At 33.3% G+C, this 20,310-nt stretch overlaps 1 protein-coding gene across 1 annotated transcript; it reads right to left on the bottom strand.

The window, feature by feature from the left end:
- Nucleotides 1-4: 4 nt before the first annotated feature.
- BDCG_03848 (20S proteasome subunit alpha 7) lies at nucleotides 5-1,718 on the bottom strand. Its single transcript, XM_045419515.1, has 5 exons — nucleotides 1,459-1,718; nucleotides 1,313-1,378; nucleotides 1,045-1,203; nucleotides 617-943; nucleotides 5-512 (listed from the first exon to the last, which is right to left on the bottom strand). The coding sequence occupies exons 1-5, from the start codon at nucleotides 1,459-1,461 to the stop codon at nucleotides 174-176; spliced, it is 894 nt and encodes a 297-aa protein (XP_045275796.1). The 5' UTR covers nucleotides 1,462-1,718; the 3' UTR covers nucleotides 5-173.
- Between the last annotated feature and the right edge of the window lie 18,592 nt (nucleotides 1,719-20,310).

The following is a 20,310-nucleotide window of genomic DNA, read 5'->3' as shown; positions in this document are numbered from 1 at the left end:
GAAAAGACAATCGAAAGATTTATTTTTTTATTTTATTTTTTTATTTTTTTATATCTAGAGGATCTTATAAGAAAGTAGAGCGCAGCGCACAACCATGAAAAAAGAGCTCAACTTTGCAGACAAAATATTTCTTGGATTAACACGACATTAAAGAGAACCAAACCCAAAATCCACTACTCCTCCATCTTATCGCCCTCACCCTCCCCTTGCTTCTCCTCTTCCTCGTCCTCATCCTCTCCCTCCATAGCCTTCTTAGCATCCCGAATAGCCTCTTCAAGCAACTCCTTCGGCACCTCCTCATGGCGGCCCTTCGTTGGCCCATCCGCAGCACTAATCCACGTCATCTCCAGCTCAAAGTCTTTATCCTTGCTATCCTCATGCGCAACATATATGATACGGGCGGCCTCCTTGACACCTTCTAGTAGTGTGAAGTTACCTGAGGCCAGGTCAAGTTTCTCTAGCTCAGCTTTGGCAGCTTGGCGCCCCTTGCCTGTTGCGGCGCCGTAGTAGCCCTGGTTTTTGTTCACGTCTGCTGTCAGAAATGATTCTCTATAAACGGAATGGAGAAGGAGGGTTGATTAAGCAACAAAGTAAGAGGGCTATGAAAGCTACACACCCAGTAAAGCCCACTCGGCTCAATCATATACAACCCTGGCCCACCAGCCTTGGAATTCGCAACCTTCCCACCAGCGCCAGACTTGGGGCCGGATCCCACCTGTCCGTCCACGGGGAGCTCCAGCTCCGAATCCCAGCCACCAATGATAGAGGTGACACCAAACGGCCGCACGCTGGAGTATAAGGTATATGCTTGTGCATAACCGCCTAATCTGCTAGCGAGGACATGTGTGGCAATGGGGCCTTTGTATGTAAATCTCCAATCGTCGGCTTCGTCTCTGGCTCTGGATACGAAATGCCGGCCGTCGGGAAGGAGGCCTGAGGATACCTATATTCCCACACAGAATGCGTTAGCCACTAGCGGTGAGGTATATCCGGGGCCACAGAGTAGAAAAAAAAAAAAAGTGTATAACGAGGAAGAGGACTGACAATTCCAATATGTCTATCGACGGTAAATATGCGCTTATTAGCGCCGGGTTTGAGGAGTTTGGACGTTATGATCTTCTCAACGGCCAGAACAACGCCATCTTTGCATCTAATTCCTATGGATGTGCCGCCGTTCTCTACTGCTTTCACTGCGTATTCGACCTGTTATGATGTTTGCAATTCAAGCATTTTCCACCCCGTCAGAATAGCTGCTTTGTTTGCGTTATTGCGTGATGGAGGGTTCATTGGCGGACGAAAGAGGGCGAGGTACCTGGAAATTCCTGCCATCGGGAGAGAAGATAGAGTTCGAAAGATCGTAGCCGGTGCCTATGGACGTCTGGTGAGGTGGGGCGAATTAGTTGCTGGTTTCTTGAAGCTCGTGTATTAGGTAGGGTGGAAGGTGTTGGGAAAGCATACCATATCTGGAGCTGTGGTCTGCGACTAATGATGGGAGGAGAGGGATTCGGGAGGTGTAGTGGGATAGGAAGAACAGTTGTGAGGGAGATAACAGGGTGGGATGCAGCAGTAAGAGAAGGAATGTCTCAAGAGCCCAGGTCTAAGCAATGATATCGGCTTCAAGGTCTTGTATCTTGTATATCTGCGCTATCTCGCTCGGAGCTGGAGGTTGAGCTCACGCGTCACGGGATTGCTGCCTCTGGGTCATGTGATGTGGCTGATTAAGCACGGTATTTCGATCCAGATCTAATTGTAGGCTACTGGGGCAAAAGAGCTCAATCACCACCAGCGCCTGCTGGTAGAAGGGCCGACCAACCGCGGGACCCCCAACACCCCCCCTCGGACCAGCTACCACAGAGTACAGTACTTCCCCTCAGTGGCTCCCTTCAGTGGCCTCCCCACAATGGCTCCTTTAATAATGGACTCAGTCAGTCCTAGGGCTCACAGGACTTCTAGGACACACTCCTGGGATGTCTCTTGGCACTGTTAAAATGTCCAAGGGTATTTGTTAGGAATTTTTAAGTCCATTCTGGGATCAAACCCATGCATGTTGACCACAGCGGGGCTCACGCTCAACAGTCTCATAACCTGTAGGCTACTGGGACAAAAGAGCTCAATCACCACCAGCGCCTGCTGGTAGAAGGGCCGACCAACCGCGGGACCCTCAACACTAATATCAGATCTTATCTCAGCGGGCTCAGACCTCTGGCTCGGTTTGTGTTGATGATTACTACACCTACCCTAGTCACGTGCCACCCCAACCTATTCATTTAGTGTAACTCGCGTAGTTAGATTACAATACAATACAACAATGTTATTCTTCAAGAGGTTATGAAGCTCTCTACACAATGAAAAGCTGTAAAATAACATGCAATTGACATCTTCACATGTTGTTACAAGCATGTCTAGATAATTTATTAAGTAATTGAACTCATGATTAATCTAAGATCTGAGAGAACACCTGACTTAATAAAAGAATACATGTCTTTAAGACAGAGAAATGAGAAGATATCAGAACAGCAGATGCAAGATCACAGATCATTATTAATATTAATAATGAACTGAAAAGTAACTATCTCTGAGATGTTTAAGTCAGATGAAATCATTACAGAGAAACAGTTTAATAAGTTTAATATATATAAAGATCTGATTGAAGATATTATCAGTGAGATATCAGATAATACAGAGAGCTTAAGTGACTGAAATAATAATAACTCTGTAAGTGAGAAGACTTATATAAGACTAGAAATTACAAGACTTCAGTATGAAGTTAAATGAATAAAGATAGATAGAGATAAAAATAAAGAGCTTAGTACAGATTTAATAAACTATCTTTAATAAAAGAGTAGAATATCTATATTAATAAAGATTCTTAATGAATTCAGAGATTAAGTAAGACTTATAAAGAAGTCTGTTATACTCACTGACTCTGTAAATTATTCTATATAAAAAGAAGAGATTCTGCTCACAGTAAGATAATCTGAAATAGATAATATTTTTAATAATAAGCAGATCAATTCTGATAAGAATATCAGTATAAATATGTAACATTTTTAATCAGAATAAAATATCTGATTATATAACTATATATAATCTGTAATTATCTCATAGATCAAATCTTACTTTATTATACTTAAGAAGTTTTAACTATCTACTTATTCTCTATAATCTATCATAGAGAATAATTTCACTGAGAGATCTACTGTCTGCAGAACTTGTCTATTTTAAGAATTAATTAAAATAATATCAAAATCAAAGAGTTCTGATTATATATTTATCAAATATTTAATCACAATCAGAACTGATTATATTTAATTAAGATATAATATTAAAGATTTCATGTTTTTTAACAGACTTCTTACAGAGATTAGTAAAGATTGATTGTCTTTTATAAAGAATTAAATGAATATAATAGAGAAGAATGAGAATGCTAGAATACTTAAAAATGATTTCATGAAATTATGTTAAGATATTCTTCTATAATTATTAGCTACTGATAAATCTCTTATCTCTGATGAAAAGATCTCTGCAAATAATACTCAAGATTTCAATAGAAAGAATAAAAAGAATAAGAAGAAAGAGAAGATCTCTGAGAATAAGAATAAAGATTTCATCAAACTGAATAGAAAGAGTAATAATACTATTAAAATATATTATTATTGTCAGAAGATTGATCACATTTAAACAGATTACTGATTGAAATTTTCTGAAAAACACTCTACTAGTCATAGTAAGAATAAGAATAAGAATGAAACAGACTTAAGATCAGTTTATAATATTATTAAGTAAGTATTTTATATAACAGAAACAGTCTATTCTACTGATTAAACTAGTAAAGATATCTGAATTCTGAACTCTGAATTCAGTGCTCATGCTACATCTTATAAGAATCTCATATTAATAGTACTGCAGAAGATTAATATTATATTGAAGATAACTAATGAATTGACAGCTTCTGCAACAGCTATAGAGAAGATAAATATATCAGTTAAAGAAACAAATCTGCTGCTGCAGAATATTCACTATGTTTTCAAGCTGAAGATGAATCTTATAAGTTTTGAGAAGCTTATATATTAGAGCTATACATATAAGTAACTGATCTATGAGAATACTCATTCAATCTTACTAATCTCTTCTGACAAGATATTGAGTTTTACTGCTAAATTAAGTGATAAGAATATCTACATTCTGAAAAAACAATCAATGACTAGAGACTTAATTTGATTCATAATATTAAATAATGAATTTGAATCTATAAAAATTCTACAGTCTGCAGAGAAAAAAGATCCTCTGCTAGCATTATTTAATAAGAATATCAAGATTATTAAATACACAATATTATAATAATATTAAAAGCTTGATTATCTTAATTCTATAGATATCACTAAATTAGCAGTAGATTTATAACTGAGAATAAGAATTAAGAGTAACAGAGCTTTGTCATTCTGTAAGACCTGTGTACAGGTAAAAATGACACATTCAATATTCATATCAATGATAAGAACTGTTAAATCTGTGATAAGATTCTTCATGAATTTTATAGATGATGACTGTATACTATATAATGAAATCAATCTTTCTACACATGAGAAAGCTAATTATTAAATAAGTATTACAGATGATGCTACACACTACAGATGAATTATTCTTATAATATCAAAGAGTGAGATCACTGTGTGTTTGATAATCTTTATTAACAGAATTGAGATCACTACTTAATATCAAATTGAGACTTTACACTGAGATGATAGAGATGAATTTAAAAGTGATGAATTAAAGATCTACTGTCAGTGAAAAGAGATCATATATAAGATCACTACATCTGATACATCATAGTTCAATGACTCTGCAGAATATGTCAATTATATTATAGATGAAAAGACAAGAAGCTTACTATTTAACAGCAGACTTATAAGAGAACTTTGAGATGAAGCTATTCAAGCTGTGATTATAATGATTAACATGTTCTCAATATCAATGAAGATTTACAGATATCAGAGAGAAACTTCATTATTCTCTTTTAAAGCTTAAACAGATGTTCAACCTTCTGCTCATTGAATACACAGATGAGAATGTAAGATGTATAAAAAGAATCTGAAGATTATTAATAATGTAAGAAATCCCGCTCCTCGCGGATTCTTTACCTCTATTTCTATCTCTTGTGTAACTAATAGGGCTAGCGGCTCTTAACTACACACAACTATATAGACTGGAGTTCATGAATACTATTTATAACTCAGCTTGAATGCTATTATATATTTAACTTCTACATTTATCTTTCTACTGTGAACACTTCTAGTAGTTAACAGTACATATCACATCAAGCTGCAAACACCTGAATAATCACCTGTAAGCACTTATTCTTACATTTCAAGCTCAGTCAGTCAGCAATCACCTGTTATAACTGAAAGAACTAGAAACTTATATACTTCAATCTCTGTGAACTCTACTGCAGACACTCAGAAGCAGTCATCTGAATCATGAATAATTTCTGTAAAAGAAGTCTCAGAGAACTTATCAATCACTTATAAGATATCATTCTCTGCATCTGTGATAAAGAAACTCTTCAAACTCATAAACAAATTAATCTCAGTAAAGAACATTCTTGAGCATCTCTTACAAGACTAAGCTATTTTTCTATAAGAAATGCTTACTATCTGCAAACACTCTTGAACTGAGTCTCTAGACATAATCTTCAGAGACATCTGTGAACTGAAAAGAAACTTTCTCAAGCTGTGATTACTTAAGATCATCTATCAAATCACAATCTATAAAAGCTTTTATAAGTTTGTATTTAAAATTGACTCACAAGCCCGGCTGTGTGATATGAAAGATGAAGAAGCTGTCATCTATGCAATGACAGATCTCTATTACACTGAAGTCAAGAACTGGCTGAATTATCTAGAGAATAATTATAAGAGATTCTGATAATCTGTTCTTAAGATCTATCTAGAGAATAAGTTGAGAGACTCTATAAGCTGAACAGAGAACATCTGAACTGTAATTATTAATATTAGAAAAAGAGGTGAGAAATCTGATGAAGACTACTCACAGCACTTCATAAAATTATGATGTGAATTGAAATCTGTGAAAACAGGGCTCTGAAATAAGATCTGAATGATAATATTTGTGAAGAGACTGAATAAAGATATGTAGAATAAGCTCATTGAGTAAGACTCTAAGTTCTTAGCTTTGAAGAAACTGATGACTCTCATTTATCACTTACAGATCACTGTGAGAGTCACAGACCTGTGAAGAGTGAATCATTGACTGGCTCTGCAAGGGCCAGAACAACAGAGAACAGATTTGTCAGAAAAAGATGATAAGATATAGAGAGATTTGTATCTGACTGCTGAGTAGAGAGAAAGAGCTTCACAAGCTTCTGTGAATAGAGTGCATAACAGAGAGATTAAGAAAAAAGAACTCTGCTTTATCTGTTCTAAATCAGAACATCTCCGCGCAAACTGTCTGAATAAATTAAAATAGAAATTTGAGAAGTTGCAGACAGAGTCAGTAACAGCCTTCTTAAGAGTCTTAAAGCTGACATCTGAATCTGTTGCTCTCTCAATGAAAATACTTACTCATGAGAAGAGATCACACTGCAGTGCTGCTGTCTCACAAGTATAAGAAGTATTAATGAACTCAGAATCTCAGATCACTGTAATGTCTCTAAAGCTTACAGAGTGAATAAGTTGAAAGATGAAGACTGAGAACCTGCTCTTGTAATAAGCAGAGCATGAGAACTCAGACCTGAGAACTGAGAGACTTATAAGAGTTATCTTTGAATTACAAGATCTCTCTGAAATCTGAAGAAGATTTGCAGAAACTGTGATTATTACAGATATCACAGATAACATGTATTTAAGACTTATATAACTCTAAAGACACAATTCACACATAGCTGTCTGTGAGTCAGGTTTATACTTTCAATCAGTGTTGATAGATTCACTTATGAAGATAGAAGCAGTTAATACTGCAGAGTTAATTAGAGAAGATAAGCTTATCTATATAATGACTTTATAAGTGTCTGAGAATCTCACAGTCATGAAAACTGAGCTTCAGATATCAGAGAAATACTGAGATCTTACAGAGGTATTCAGCTCAGTTAAGGCAGCTGAGCTTTCTTCTCACTGTGAGAAGAATCTGATAATAGATTTGATAGAAGAGCAGAAACTCTTCTGAAGATCAATCTATAAGCTCTCTCATTATGAGACAGAGATCTTACAGACCTATGTAAAGAAGAATTTAAAGAATGACTTTATCTGATCTTCACAGGCCTCTGCAGAAGCCTCTGTGATGTTTATGAAGAAAAAGAATAAAGATCTCAGATTGTGTGTAGACTACTGTGATCTGAACTTCAAGATAATAAAGAGCTGCTATTCTCTGTCTCTGATTGAGAATGTAATCAACTGTCTTATAAGAGCTGTTATATTCATACAACTGAATGTGATTAATATATATACATAACTGTGAATACAGTCTGAGAATGAATGAAAGACTGTCTTTAGAATCACACTGAAATTGTTTAAATATCTAGTGATATCTTTTGATCTGACTAATATTCTCACAGTATTCCAGTCTTTTATTAATAAAATACTTCATACATATCTGAATGTCTTCATGATAATATATCTGAATAATGTGGTGATGTACTTTATGAAGAAGGAAGAATATACTGAGCATGTGTGAAGCATGTTGAAGGCCTTAGATGAGACAGAACTATATATTAAGCTTATAAAGTACAACTTCAGTACTCACTGAATTAATTTCCTAGAATATATAATCACTGTGAATGATATTCAGATGAAATCTTCATGAGTTGAGACTATTCTATTATAATCAGAGTTAACTAGTATTCATGAGATTCAGATCTTTCTGAGCTTTGTGAATTTCTATAGATAGTTTATCTTTGCATTCACAAGAATCTTCTTGACTCTTACAGACATACTGAAGAATGAAAATAAGAAGAAGTCATTCTATAAATGAAGAATGAAAAGATTGTTAAGAAGAGAGAACTGTGAGAACTTTCTTATCTCAGAAGCTTATAGAGTCTTTACAAGATTAAAACAGATATTCACAGACACAGTGATGCTGTTTCACTTTGATCTCTTGCTCTTAATCAGATTGAAGACAGATATCTTCTTCTTTGTAATTTCAGAAATAGTCTCATAACTACAGTTAAATGAGAACTGAGTTTCAGTGGCCTTTTTCTTATAGAAGATGCAACTCACAGAGATCAACTATAGTATTTATAATCAGAAGCTTCTTATAATAGTGAAATTCTTCTGTCACTGATATCACTACTTCAAGAGCCTTGCAACAGTGATTACTGTTAGAACTGATTATAACAGCTTGCAACAGTTTACTTCAATTAAGAAACTCTTACAGTAACAGGTTTGCTAAGCTCAGAGACTGAGTGAGTTCTGATTCAAGATAGAATATATTAAGAAAACTAAGAACTCAGCAGACAGACTCTCTTACAGGCCAGACTATGTTAAGAAGACCAGGATGACAGATACAGAGAGACTAGAGAAGACAGAAAAGCTTTACAGAATGCTCAAACTGAGTGTTATAAAGAGATTGACTGAAGAGTCTCTCAATCCCTCATAAGAGAAGAAAGAAGAGAGAGAAAAGAAGCCTGCACAACTACTCTCTATAATACTGAGAGTCAACACTCTGAAGATCTCTGTAAGAATTCTTGAAGAGAGTATCTATAATCTGAAGAATTTGCAGACTTTAAGAAGTGCTGTAAAAGACCTGATGTAAGAAGAAACAGAGTATAAGTCTTTGTAAGATCTTCTATTCAGATTGTCTGAACTGCAACTGAAGAATGAATATACTCAGTATATTCAGAAACTGCTCACAGCAGAGATCAATCCTGCAGAAATAAAGAATTGAAGAGACTTAAATAATCTCTTATAAAGAGAGAGCTGAATTTATATGTCTATAAATGAGTTTCTACATGTAGAACTTATTAAAAGGTATCATGACTCTTCTCTAACAGATTATTTTACAGATACTAGAACTCATGAGTTACTCATAAGAAAATACTTCTGACTGAAGATATGAGAACTTGTGAAGAAGATAGTGAATTCTTATACTGTTTATCAGAATTCATGAGTAGTATAATTCAGGTTATATGAAGAACTTACTTCTCTACTCATTTCATGAGAATCTTGAGAACAGCTAGAAATGAATGCTCTTGTGAGTCTCTCTGAAAGTAAGAACATATATGATGCCTGCTTTGACAGTGTGCTGATGATAGTGAATTACTTTATCAAGATAACACACTTTATACTCACTTACAAGAACTTAAAGTCAAAGAATTTGACTTATATCTTTATTCATAATGTAGTTCAGTTGCATGAGTTGTCTGCAAACATTGTCTCAGATAGAGAATTAATCTTTGCAGAAGAGTTCTGATCTGATCTGATAACTATACTGAAGATCTCATGAGATCTAAGCACAGCTTTTCATCAACAGACAGATGATCAGATAGAATACCTGATAAGTATATTAAAACAGTATCTGTGATGTTTTATCAATTATAATCAGAATGACTGAGTGCATTGATTATCACTTACAGAGTTCATATACAATAACTTAAAACATGTCAGCACAGACAAAACTCTCTTTGAGATGCTTACTAAGACTTATTCACAGATGATCTTGATGAACTCATGAGAGTACACTATAGAGTGTGATGATACTCATGAACAGACTGAGAGAATTCAGAAGATCTGAGAGAAAGCCTGTAAATTCTTGAGAAAGGCTCAAGAGTATCAGAAGAGATACTATGACTTCAAGTATATTGCAAATAGACTGGCCGCCGGGACCATGAATTTCACGTTTAGTCCCATTTGGTCTGGTCCCATACATTTCTTGGCGTGAATCCCGCTGGGACTGGCTATCAAAAAAACATGTAAAGTGACTATATATCAGATCTTAAAATGGAACCATGACTTGAAAAAAATGAGAAAGTGATCCCATTTGATCCCATTTAGTTCCATTCTTGGCATAAAGTTACTATTTTTAGACATTTTAAGGTTTTTTTTAGACTATTTTTAATTTTTTAAAAAGTAACGCTTTTTGGTAACACTCAAATGAGATTTAAAGTCATTTAAAGCAATAAAAATAATTTAAAATGAGAAGTGGAAATCATGGTCCCATTTGGAAAATGTGACAAGAGTAGACAGTAAGTCCCACTGGGACAGTATGGGACCACTATATAATGTTAAAACCGTGTAATGGGATCAGTCAAATTGGTAATGAGACTATCAAAAAATCTGGTCCTGGTCTCAGACACGGTCACACGGTCAGTCTAATTGCAAAGAGTTTCAAGAAAGATGATAGAGTCTGACTAAGTCTAGAAAATATCATCATATAGAGATCTAGTAAGAAGCTGAATCTCTTATAGACAGAGTCTTATAAGATTATGAAGAAAGTTAACTTACAGTTCTACAGATTGAAACTGTCATCTGAGTTGCAGATATACAATGTTTTTTATATCTCTTTACTCTGTGAATATAAGGAATTCTTAGAAGAGAACTCTGTGACTCATCACTCTGTCTGTAAAGCACTAGAGAGTGAAAGAGAATATCAGATCAAAGAGATTATTAACTCAGAGAAGCAAGATTGTAAGCTCTGATTCAAGATTCAGTGACAAGAGTATTCTGACAAGATGAATGAGTTCACTTAAGAATTATCTGAATAGATAAGATATCTGCAGAAGCTGAGACATGACTTTTATATTATAAATTCTGATAAGTCAGAATAATGTGATCTTCACTAAGAACCTGATTATAATAAAGACATTAATATTATCATTTATAAACTCTAGTCTATAAGATAATGAGTTTCTACTGAGATAAACAGTCTGTGATGTATGTAAGAGAAGAAGAAAATATATTCTCATTAAAGCTAAAGAACAAGAAAATAAACAGAGCTGTAAATACAATTTAGAGATTAATAAAGAAAAAACAAAGAAAACTCACACTCACATCATCAACACTTATAACACTCAACTCTCTCATAACTATCAATTTTTCTCTTCAAAGAAGCAGAGAGTATTATATCTGTGATATAGACAATTATTACATTTAATGTGAAGACTGTCAGAAATGCATAGACTTCAGAGAAGCTGAACATCAGAGTATACACAGTTGCAGCAGAGTCTTGAAGACTGATCATCTGTATATGTGATTAGATATCTCTTATAAAGCTGTGTCTGCTCTCTTAGTTATACTGAAGTATTCAGCCTGAAAACAATGAAGATGTGAAGAGAAAGCTTATCTATTCAGGCTAACTTCTATCACAAATTCATGACATTTGTATTGTCTTGATTACTCAGATTTTATAAGTACTCAGAGACTCATCTCTCATTGATAATGAGATTGCAGAAATGCACCGCGGCGCGAGGATCATTGATAGAGAACCTAGGCATATTCATATATACCTGGTCAGAGATTGTGCAGGCAGAAAGAGGATGATCATAGGCCTGTGAGATCACAGAAGGCACTGACAACACTGAGAGCTTTGTAAGAACTGTCAGCTAGAATCTGTAAGAAATTACTTATAAGAAGACTTACAGCAAAGAGAGGAACTGCACTGCTTGAAGTCAGAGACTGGTCTGAAAAAGAAATGAGATGAGCTGCTGGCCTGAAGATCAGATGCAGTGACAGAGCTGAAGAAAATGAAGATATGATCATAAGCAGCAGTGCCCCTGCTCCACCAGTCAGTAAAAAGCAATCAGAGAAGTCACAGAGACACTCATGAGAAGCTTGACAGCAGTCAGACATTATTTACAAAGATATTGAAATTAAAAAATTTTTATTCTTGAGAAGTTCTTGAATCAATATACAGATATTGTCAGAAACACTCTCTCTCTATCATCTGAGTAAAAACACTTTGTAAATGAATGAAGATACTCATAGTTTATGAGAATGAGAGCTGTTACAGAAAAAGAGAAAAGAAGATGAGATTTCATGAACAGATCTGAGATATTTATACTACTCTAGAGAGATTTGTTTACACTGTGAGTGATTTCACAGAACAGTCAGATCACTCTAGTAAATAAAAGTGATTATGAATCACAGATCTGAATCTTTCTATATGACTATAAAAAGTGATTGCAGACTGCAGACATCTTGATTCTACAATTCTACAGAATCAGTGAAAGAATGAAAAATTCCTTACAATTCTACAGTGTCAAAGAGCAATGATTTACAAGAATAAATGAAAGATTAACTTGTGAATGTTTCTCTTTGATGAGAATAATCTCACAGAGAGTAATTCATCTGTGAGATGAATCTGTGTGATAATCACATAAGAATCTTATGAAAATGATTGAGAGTTAACTAAAACTCTTCTGTATGAAAGATGTGAGATGAATCTGTATAATAGTCAGAGAAGAATCTATAGATTATAAAGAATCTTACAGAATAAGAAACTGAGTGACAGACTCTTTTCTCTTTACAGTAATAAGAGATTTTTTCTCACTAAGATTTTTTATAGATGTGAAGAGTTTTTAGTGAGTATCACTGCAGTGCTGAGCTGACTATGAAGTTACTCAGTGAAAGGCTTTGTGAATGAAGTCTTAGAGAGAGAAGAGTATGTAAGAAATCTCACTTCTTACAGATTCTTTATCTCTATTTCTATCTCTCATGTAATCAATAGAGCTAGTGGCTCTTGACTACACACAACTATATAGACTGAAGTTCATGAATACTATTTATAACTCAGCTTGAATGCTATTATACATTTAATCTCTACATTTATCTTTCTATCACAAACACTTCTAGTAGTTAACAGTATATATCATGCCAAGCTGCAAACACCTGAATAATCGCCTGCGAGCACTTATTCTTACAAATAAGCTTGCAGATAGAACTGACAGTAAGTAATAATAATTAGTTAAATATCAAGAACTATATTAATATTATATCTGAGACTCTGCAATCTGAAAGCTTGAGATTGTAAGAGATATTATTTTTAATGAAGAATTGATAACAGAAGAAGCATCAGTGAATGTTATTAGAGAAGTAGTCAAACTGTCAGAGAAATTGAATGTTCTTGACATTATAAAGAGATGATAACACTGTCTTCTAAGAAGACTCACAAAGAATAAACCTGATATTTTAAAGATGCTTACTGATGATGATATGAACAGTGCACTGAAATCAACATATCTACTAGATGATGAGACAGAACTTGTTAATAATGATATAAATAACTCTGTAAATAATAAAGATTCTATACTCAGTGTTCTTAATAACTGTCTGATCACACTGACAGAGATTAAAAGAAGTCATGACTGAGAACATTGACATCAGACAATGAGAAAGAAAGTGAAAACTTTTGAACAGAAGAAGACATATATTATCATTGAAAAGACTCTGAAAATGAACATTCTTACAGATAAATAAGTGTACAATCAGAAATTGAATAATAAGAGTGAAATTATCTGCTTTAGAGTTTATTAAGTGATTAGAGAATTTCTATAATAATAAGATATTCATTATAATAAGTCATATGCAGCAGTGATGTCTGAACCTACATTATGAAGCTTATTCACTATATTAACAGCAAGAGGTTGAAAAGTCAGATCAATTGACTATGTATCTACATTTTTAAATAAAGTATTGCTTCAGAACAAGATGATATTTATACAACTACTCACAGAGATTAAGTACAGTTATGATGAATTGATAGAGCTTATATATCAGAGCTTATATAGAATGAAATAGATAGTAAGAATATGATATTTTCTTATAACAGAATACTTGATGAATCTAGAATTCAAGATCTTATCTTATAACAGTGAATTTCTTTATCACTTAATTCACAAGTTATTCTTGACACTATATATCAATGACTGTTGAATCACAGAACCTGAAAAGAGTGAAATTGAGTGAATTTTAATGAAAATCAGAAAAAGATTTGAGATAAAAGAAGTCAAACAGAATAAACCTTATCTGAGAATGAAGATCAAATGCCAGAGAAATAACAATCTAGTGATTACACAGAGCTGTTATATTAAGAAGATTCTTGAAGATTTCAGTATGAATAAGATGAATTCTGCAGAAATCTCTATAATAATGAGTATATAACTGAAATTTTCATCTGATGAGAATAATGAATTGAATGATAACTTTACAGCTATGAGATATCATCAAGAATTGAGATCATTGCAGTATTTAATCTCAAGCAGCCAGTCAGACCTGATGTTCACAGTCAACTATTTCTCATATTTTAACTCACATTCATACAAAGCATGTTGAGCAGTGTTGAAGCATGTTCTATGTTATATTAAGAAGATGAAAAACCATGACATATTATACAAGAAGAAGATAGAAGATGATCTGAGTTCTGTGACATACTACAATTCAGACTGAGTGAGGGTGAATTCTCAATACAAATCAACTATCAGCTATATTATATTGATTAACAGATCACTGATCTCATAGCAGTTACAGAGACAGACATCTATTGTCAAATCAATTACAGAAGCTGAATATATTACAGCTAGTAAGACAGCTTATGAGATAATCTGATTGAATGATATATTATATAATACTGAGTTGATAAATGATGAAAAAGTGAAAATATACTCACATCTACAAGTTGATAATAAGAGAGCAATTGATCTAGCAAAGAGGAAATTCTTAACATGAAGATTATATCACATTGAGATTAGATATCATATTCTCTGTAATTTGATTGAAAAAGAGGAAATCATGATGAAATATGTTGATTCTACAGTGAATATAGCTGACAGACTTACTAAGTCACTGATGAAGCCTGCATTTGAAGAATTTATCAAGAGAGTTGACATTCAGAAAATTGAGAAGAAGAAATGAATGATAATAATGATACAGCAGATCAATGAATTTTGCATGTATTTCTTGATTTTTATAATTATTGCTGTACAGACGCCTTTTCTAATGAGTAAATCAGAGTCTGATTCATGTAATTAATTATTATTGCATTTTTGAAAGATTTGAGAATGAAGAAGGCCCCGGGTGGCGGCTTATTATAGGCCACAGTGTAGCAAGGATGTCACGCTCCCGGCCGCGCCAAGGCCCTGTTGCGGTTCCACACGGCCCATCGCTTCCATGCGGATGATTTCATCTCATCCGAACCGGTTTTCAATCACTCTATGACATCATTCAGATGTATCATAGAAAGATCCGATTGATGAATATAAGAACTCTGCTTTTATACAAGGTCAGCAGATTACTCTTTCTTGATAATGAGATACTGCTGAGATATCACTTCAGCTATTCTCACTCATGAAATAAGAGAAGAGTATCTACTCATTGTCTATATAGAATAGCTAGATACTAATTTCTCATTAAAGAAGTCAGTAATTCATTTTTCTTCTACTGAAATATATACAAGAGTTACTGTATATCTTATATAATCTTCTTAGTATACTAAGTATCATATCTGTGATATTCTCATAATAACTCTGTAATCTATAAGCTCATTATTTAAGTAAGATAGTTAAGCTCACTTATACAGCTTCTTAAACAACTATCTTTATATAATACTGTTAACTAGTTATTACTTCAGTTCTATTATATTATAATTCAAATCACTCAATCTGATTATAAGTTTGAATCAGTCAAGCTCTAATAGATTAATATAATCTTATACATCTATGCTGAGACTGATCTGATCTCATTCTCTGAGAAAAACACTACATTATTCTCTAGAGTGTATATATCTCTATCTTAGCAGAAATCTGAGATTTCTGAACTCACTGTATATTTTAATATAAGCTCTTCAATTACTCTATCACTGCTGCAGCTTCTACACATCTATATCTATTATAAAGATAGAGAGATTAAGATCAGAGATTCTTCAAGATATAAGAGAAACATCTTATCTGAATTTCATAGTTTTATTCATACTCTTGAATGAAAATTCTGTCTTAATCTGAGTCAGTATAATACTCATAAGATATAAGTAATATACACTGTCAATCTTCTTGAAGATATCTCTGCAACTACTTGAGTCACTAAGAAGAGAGAGCTTGAGTGTATCAATACTGCTATAACTTAAGAAGAATTCAAGAACTTTCTACTGAATCAAATTAAAGATTATTATAATCACAGCTTCACAGCAGTACAGCAGTTCAACTCATTATATTAATAAGATAATGAGAATTCTTTCAATTTCAACACAAGATTTGAAGAATATTGAGAGAAATTGACTGATGATTTGAATTAATTAAAAACACAGCTTTATCTCACAAAGCTGACTTACAAGATGTGAACAATGATATTACAATATCAGAGTTCATTAATTAATTATACTGAGCTTGTCAATCTAACTTTCTGAATCTATTTGAATAATCAATTCTTTAAGAAAAAGATTAACAAGATCTCTTCTAAATAATTAATAACAGAATCTAAACAGCACTATGATAACTTCAGTATAGAGAAAGTAAAGAAGAATTCTAAGTATTCTGATTCTTCACTCACTGTAAAGAAATATTAAAAAAGATTTGATAAAGATCTCTATTTCAACTGCAGAGCTGATGAACACTATATCAGTGATTGTAAGAAGCTGAAGAAGAAAAGAAACTGAGAAGATATCTTCTCAAAGTTAACTTCTCTTCTGACAAACATATTCACAGAAGATAATAAAGAGAAAGAAATGAAGAATTGATAATTCTCACATCTCTGAGTTCATGTTATAATCACAATACATATCTTAAATAAGAAGATATTAATGAGATATCTACTTAACTTTAGAACAGATACTAACTTCATATTCTATTTCTTTTCTTTAATGAAGAGTTGAAAGAAGATAGATCTGTCAGATCATGTAAAATTTACTGATAAAATAAAATATTATTATTTTAACATAATTCAAGTGAAGTGTGTGATCACAGACTTAGAAGAAATCTTCAAGAAAAGCAGTCTACTTCTTTATACAGTTAATATCATAGATAAGAATATCATTCTAGATCTTTCATAATTGAGAGAAAACAATTCTCTCATTGACTGAGTCACTCAGATATAATAATACTATCTCACTGATAAAGAGACAGTAATAGAGGAATCTGAAGAGTTTTATCAGAAGAATCTTGAGAAAAAAATTGAGTTGATATACTGCATAGCAGATGATTAAGACTTGAAAATAAATGAAGAAGTCATCACTCTCACTACAAGATTAGCAGCAGTATTCATTATTGAAGATAAATGTACACAACATCTCTTTACAGATTTTAAGAATGTCTTTTCAGAAAGAGAAGTAGTGAAGTTTTCTGATATTAAGATATAATATAAGATTTGTCTTAAAGACAGTATAACAGTATTATACAGACTTCTTTACAACTTGTCTGTAAAGAAATTGAATGTTCTGTACAAATATCTTAAAGAAGTGCAATTTGTAATTCAAAGGTTGCTTAAGCCAGCGTACGATTACAGGCGTACGCCGGCTTCTTATATATTGAATCTCATACACTAAATTAATTAGTGGCCGCTAGGGCCCCCCTTTTCATTCATACGCGTATGCTAGTAGTTTGGAAGCATACGCGTACACTAGTAGTTCGGAAGCAGCCGCATTATTATCTGACAGTCATACATTCTTCTGAACCACATCCTTCCTCACCAGATTCAGTCACACTCACATGACCATGTCATACATCCTAGCTTCATGCGGATTAGCTCGCCACTAGCATTTCATGATTGTGTGATCTATCTCTGATTCAGCTAGTGTCTTATATACACTCTCACAAAGAAACTTTCACTATATTACATCACTCATTCACTAACTTTTCTCATTCTTCAATCATCTTCTTCATCATCATCATCATTGAATGTCACTATCTTATTCAAGATTTCTACTCCTTCTTCTGTTCAACTCTTTTCATCTATTCATCTATTATATCATACACATTTCTGACAATGGTTCTCTGTTCTCACAACAAGTATTATCATAGTATTCATATCAGGCAGTTCATTAGCAGTAAGTGTAACATGTTGTGAAACATGATCAGAACTTATTTATCTTCTAACAATCACCAGAATGACATATTATCATGAATGATAATACATCTTCTTCACCTTCTCATACACTCTTAATCATTTCTTCTTCTCAGTGAGTTTCTGATCATATTTTCTGACACAATTTTGTGTGAACACAGATGCTGATGTTTGTTTTTATTCATGTAGAATCTTCATGCATTGACAGATCTGCATCTGCTAATGATAGTGAACTCAGTATTAAATCATTGATTGAGAACTTGAAGAACATGATAATGAAGAAATTGTCTGTGTCATATGTGACTGAGTCTTCAGTGTTCTCTCCTGCCTCTTCTGTCACTTCTTCTCCTACTGCTCCCTCTCAATCTTCTACACTTGTCCCTGTGTCTGGTTCCCTCACTCCTGCTACCTCTGTTCCTGTGACCTCTACTCTCACTACTTCTGGTTTTACTATCTCTGCCTTTCTTACCAGCTCTTCTCATTTCAAGAAGATATTGCATAGACTCAGTGAATCATGTTTCTCAGCACATACACTCTCACTCTTCTTATCAATCTCTAGAATAATTTATTACACAAAGACTGTATATAATACAACTATCTGAAGCTCAGTTACAGATATCAATTATTACATTCATTTTAAATATTCATGATAAAGTAATCATTTATTTATATCAGAGAATCACTTTCTCTCTCAACAGTATCAAGATTATAAGTCTTTTTCTTTTTCATCTTTTCTTTCTGACACTGATTTTTCTGTTCTTAGGAGAAATTATTATGAATTTTGCTGTGCACAAAGTCATGATATTCACAGATATCAAGAAACTTTTTACAACTGTAAAGTTTAATATCACAGAGATATTCACTCTGATGAATTTTTTCAGAATGATAGATCTGTATCAGCCTATTCTCTGATATCTGTCATTCAACTTTGTAATGCAGATAAAAGATATTCATATTTTTAGAAACAGAAATATAAATGTTGTACTCTTTTACACCTGCAGACATGAGGCTTGTACACCTTGTCTGAGATGTTGTTATGAAAATGAGCTGTTCATATACTGTGTTCTGCTTCCTGTATTTCTCTGTGTCTCTCTCTCTCTTTCTGAGAAGCCTCATATGTGTTGTAATTATGCATACAATTCTAAGATCAGTAGATGTTCATTCAGTAATTATTATCTCTGTTTTTGCAGTTTTGTACACTAATAATAGTTCTTAGTTACTTCAGTGCCAGAGGTCATTTTAATTAAAGATAATAATACTGCTGAGACTACTCTCTTTCACTCTCAAGCTTCTCTCATCACTTCTTCTCTCTTCTCTGCAGAGAAGATTGTGTGTATATCAGATTATAAGCATTCAGTCTCAGATGACTTCTGTCATTTGTTCAGTTCTGTATCTTCTTCTTCTTCTATTTCTTTCATCTCTGTTTCCCCTGCTCTGACTTCTAGTCCTGCAGGTCTCATGCTCTTCTTCAATTTCTCTACACATACACATGCGCATTTCTATATTGACATTCCAGCCAATCTTGTGATCAATGACATTAATGTTGTACACAGAGTAATAGAGAAATCAGAGACATACACAGCATTGTTATAAGAGTAGCTTGTAACTCTCAAATCTCTTACAGATCTCGAGTTTTGAGATTTTCTTTGTTTTTGACATTTTTCAGATGATGTGATGTTGAAAATAGATTAAATGTATGATGTATAAAAATGAATAAAGTATGTATAATAACATTTGTCTTTTACAGCTGACTCTTACAGTTGATAATCAATTCATTATTTCTTTTCTTACACTTTTTCTCTATCTGCTAGTCACTACTCTTACACAATCTCTATATAATACAGTATTCAGTGACTAGATTCAGCAGCTTTCAACTTTTTATAATTCTGTCTCATACATTATACTGTCTCTCTTCACCTGCTCAGATCACTACAGTAAACAGCTCATTGAAACTAATCTCATCTGATCTCTGAGTATCTTCAGAGATTGAGATGACTTGGTCTCATGCATCTGTAGATGTTTCAGATAGTTCATTCTCTGTAATCTCTGCAATTGAACTGATATAAACAGTTAAATTTAACTCTGAATTTCTTTTTCTTCTGCAATCTGACTCATATACAAGTCTGTCACTTTAAGACTGCTCTTTGCTATGTTGCATTCACTGTCTGCAGTGTGTTATCATACAATCAGCTACAGTCTTATCACTTATTGAAGTGTGATATTTATCTGATTTCTTCATTTCTTCTCATTCTTTTCTTATAATTATGAAAAGATTGAAATAAGTGAGATTATCTGATTCATAAGTGTCTATGATTTC

This window comes from Blastomyces dermatitidis (assembly GCF_000003525.1).
Source record: "Blastomyces dermatitidis ER-3 genomic scaffold supercont1.3, whole genome shotgun sequence".
Lineage (NCBI taxonomy): Eukaryota > Fungi > Ascomycota > Eurotiomycetes > Onygenales > Ajellomycetaceae > Blastomyces > Blastomyces dermatitidis.
The sequence above is the reverse complement of the archived record's forward strand: the minus strand, read 5'-3'. Positions and strand labels throughout refer to the sequence as shown.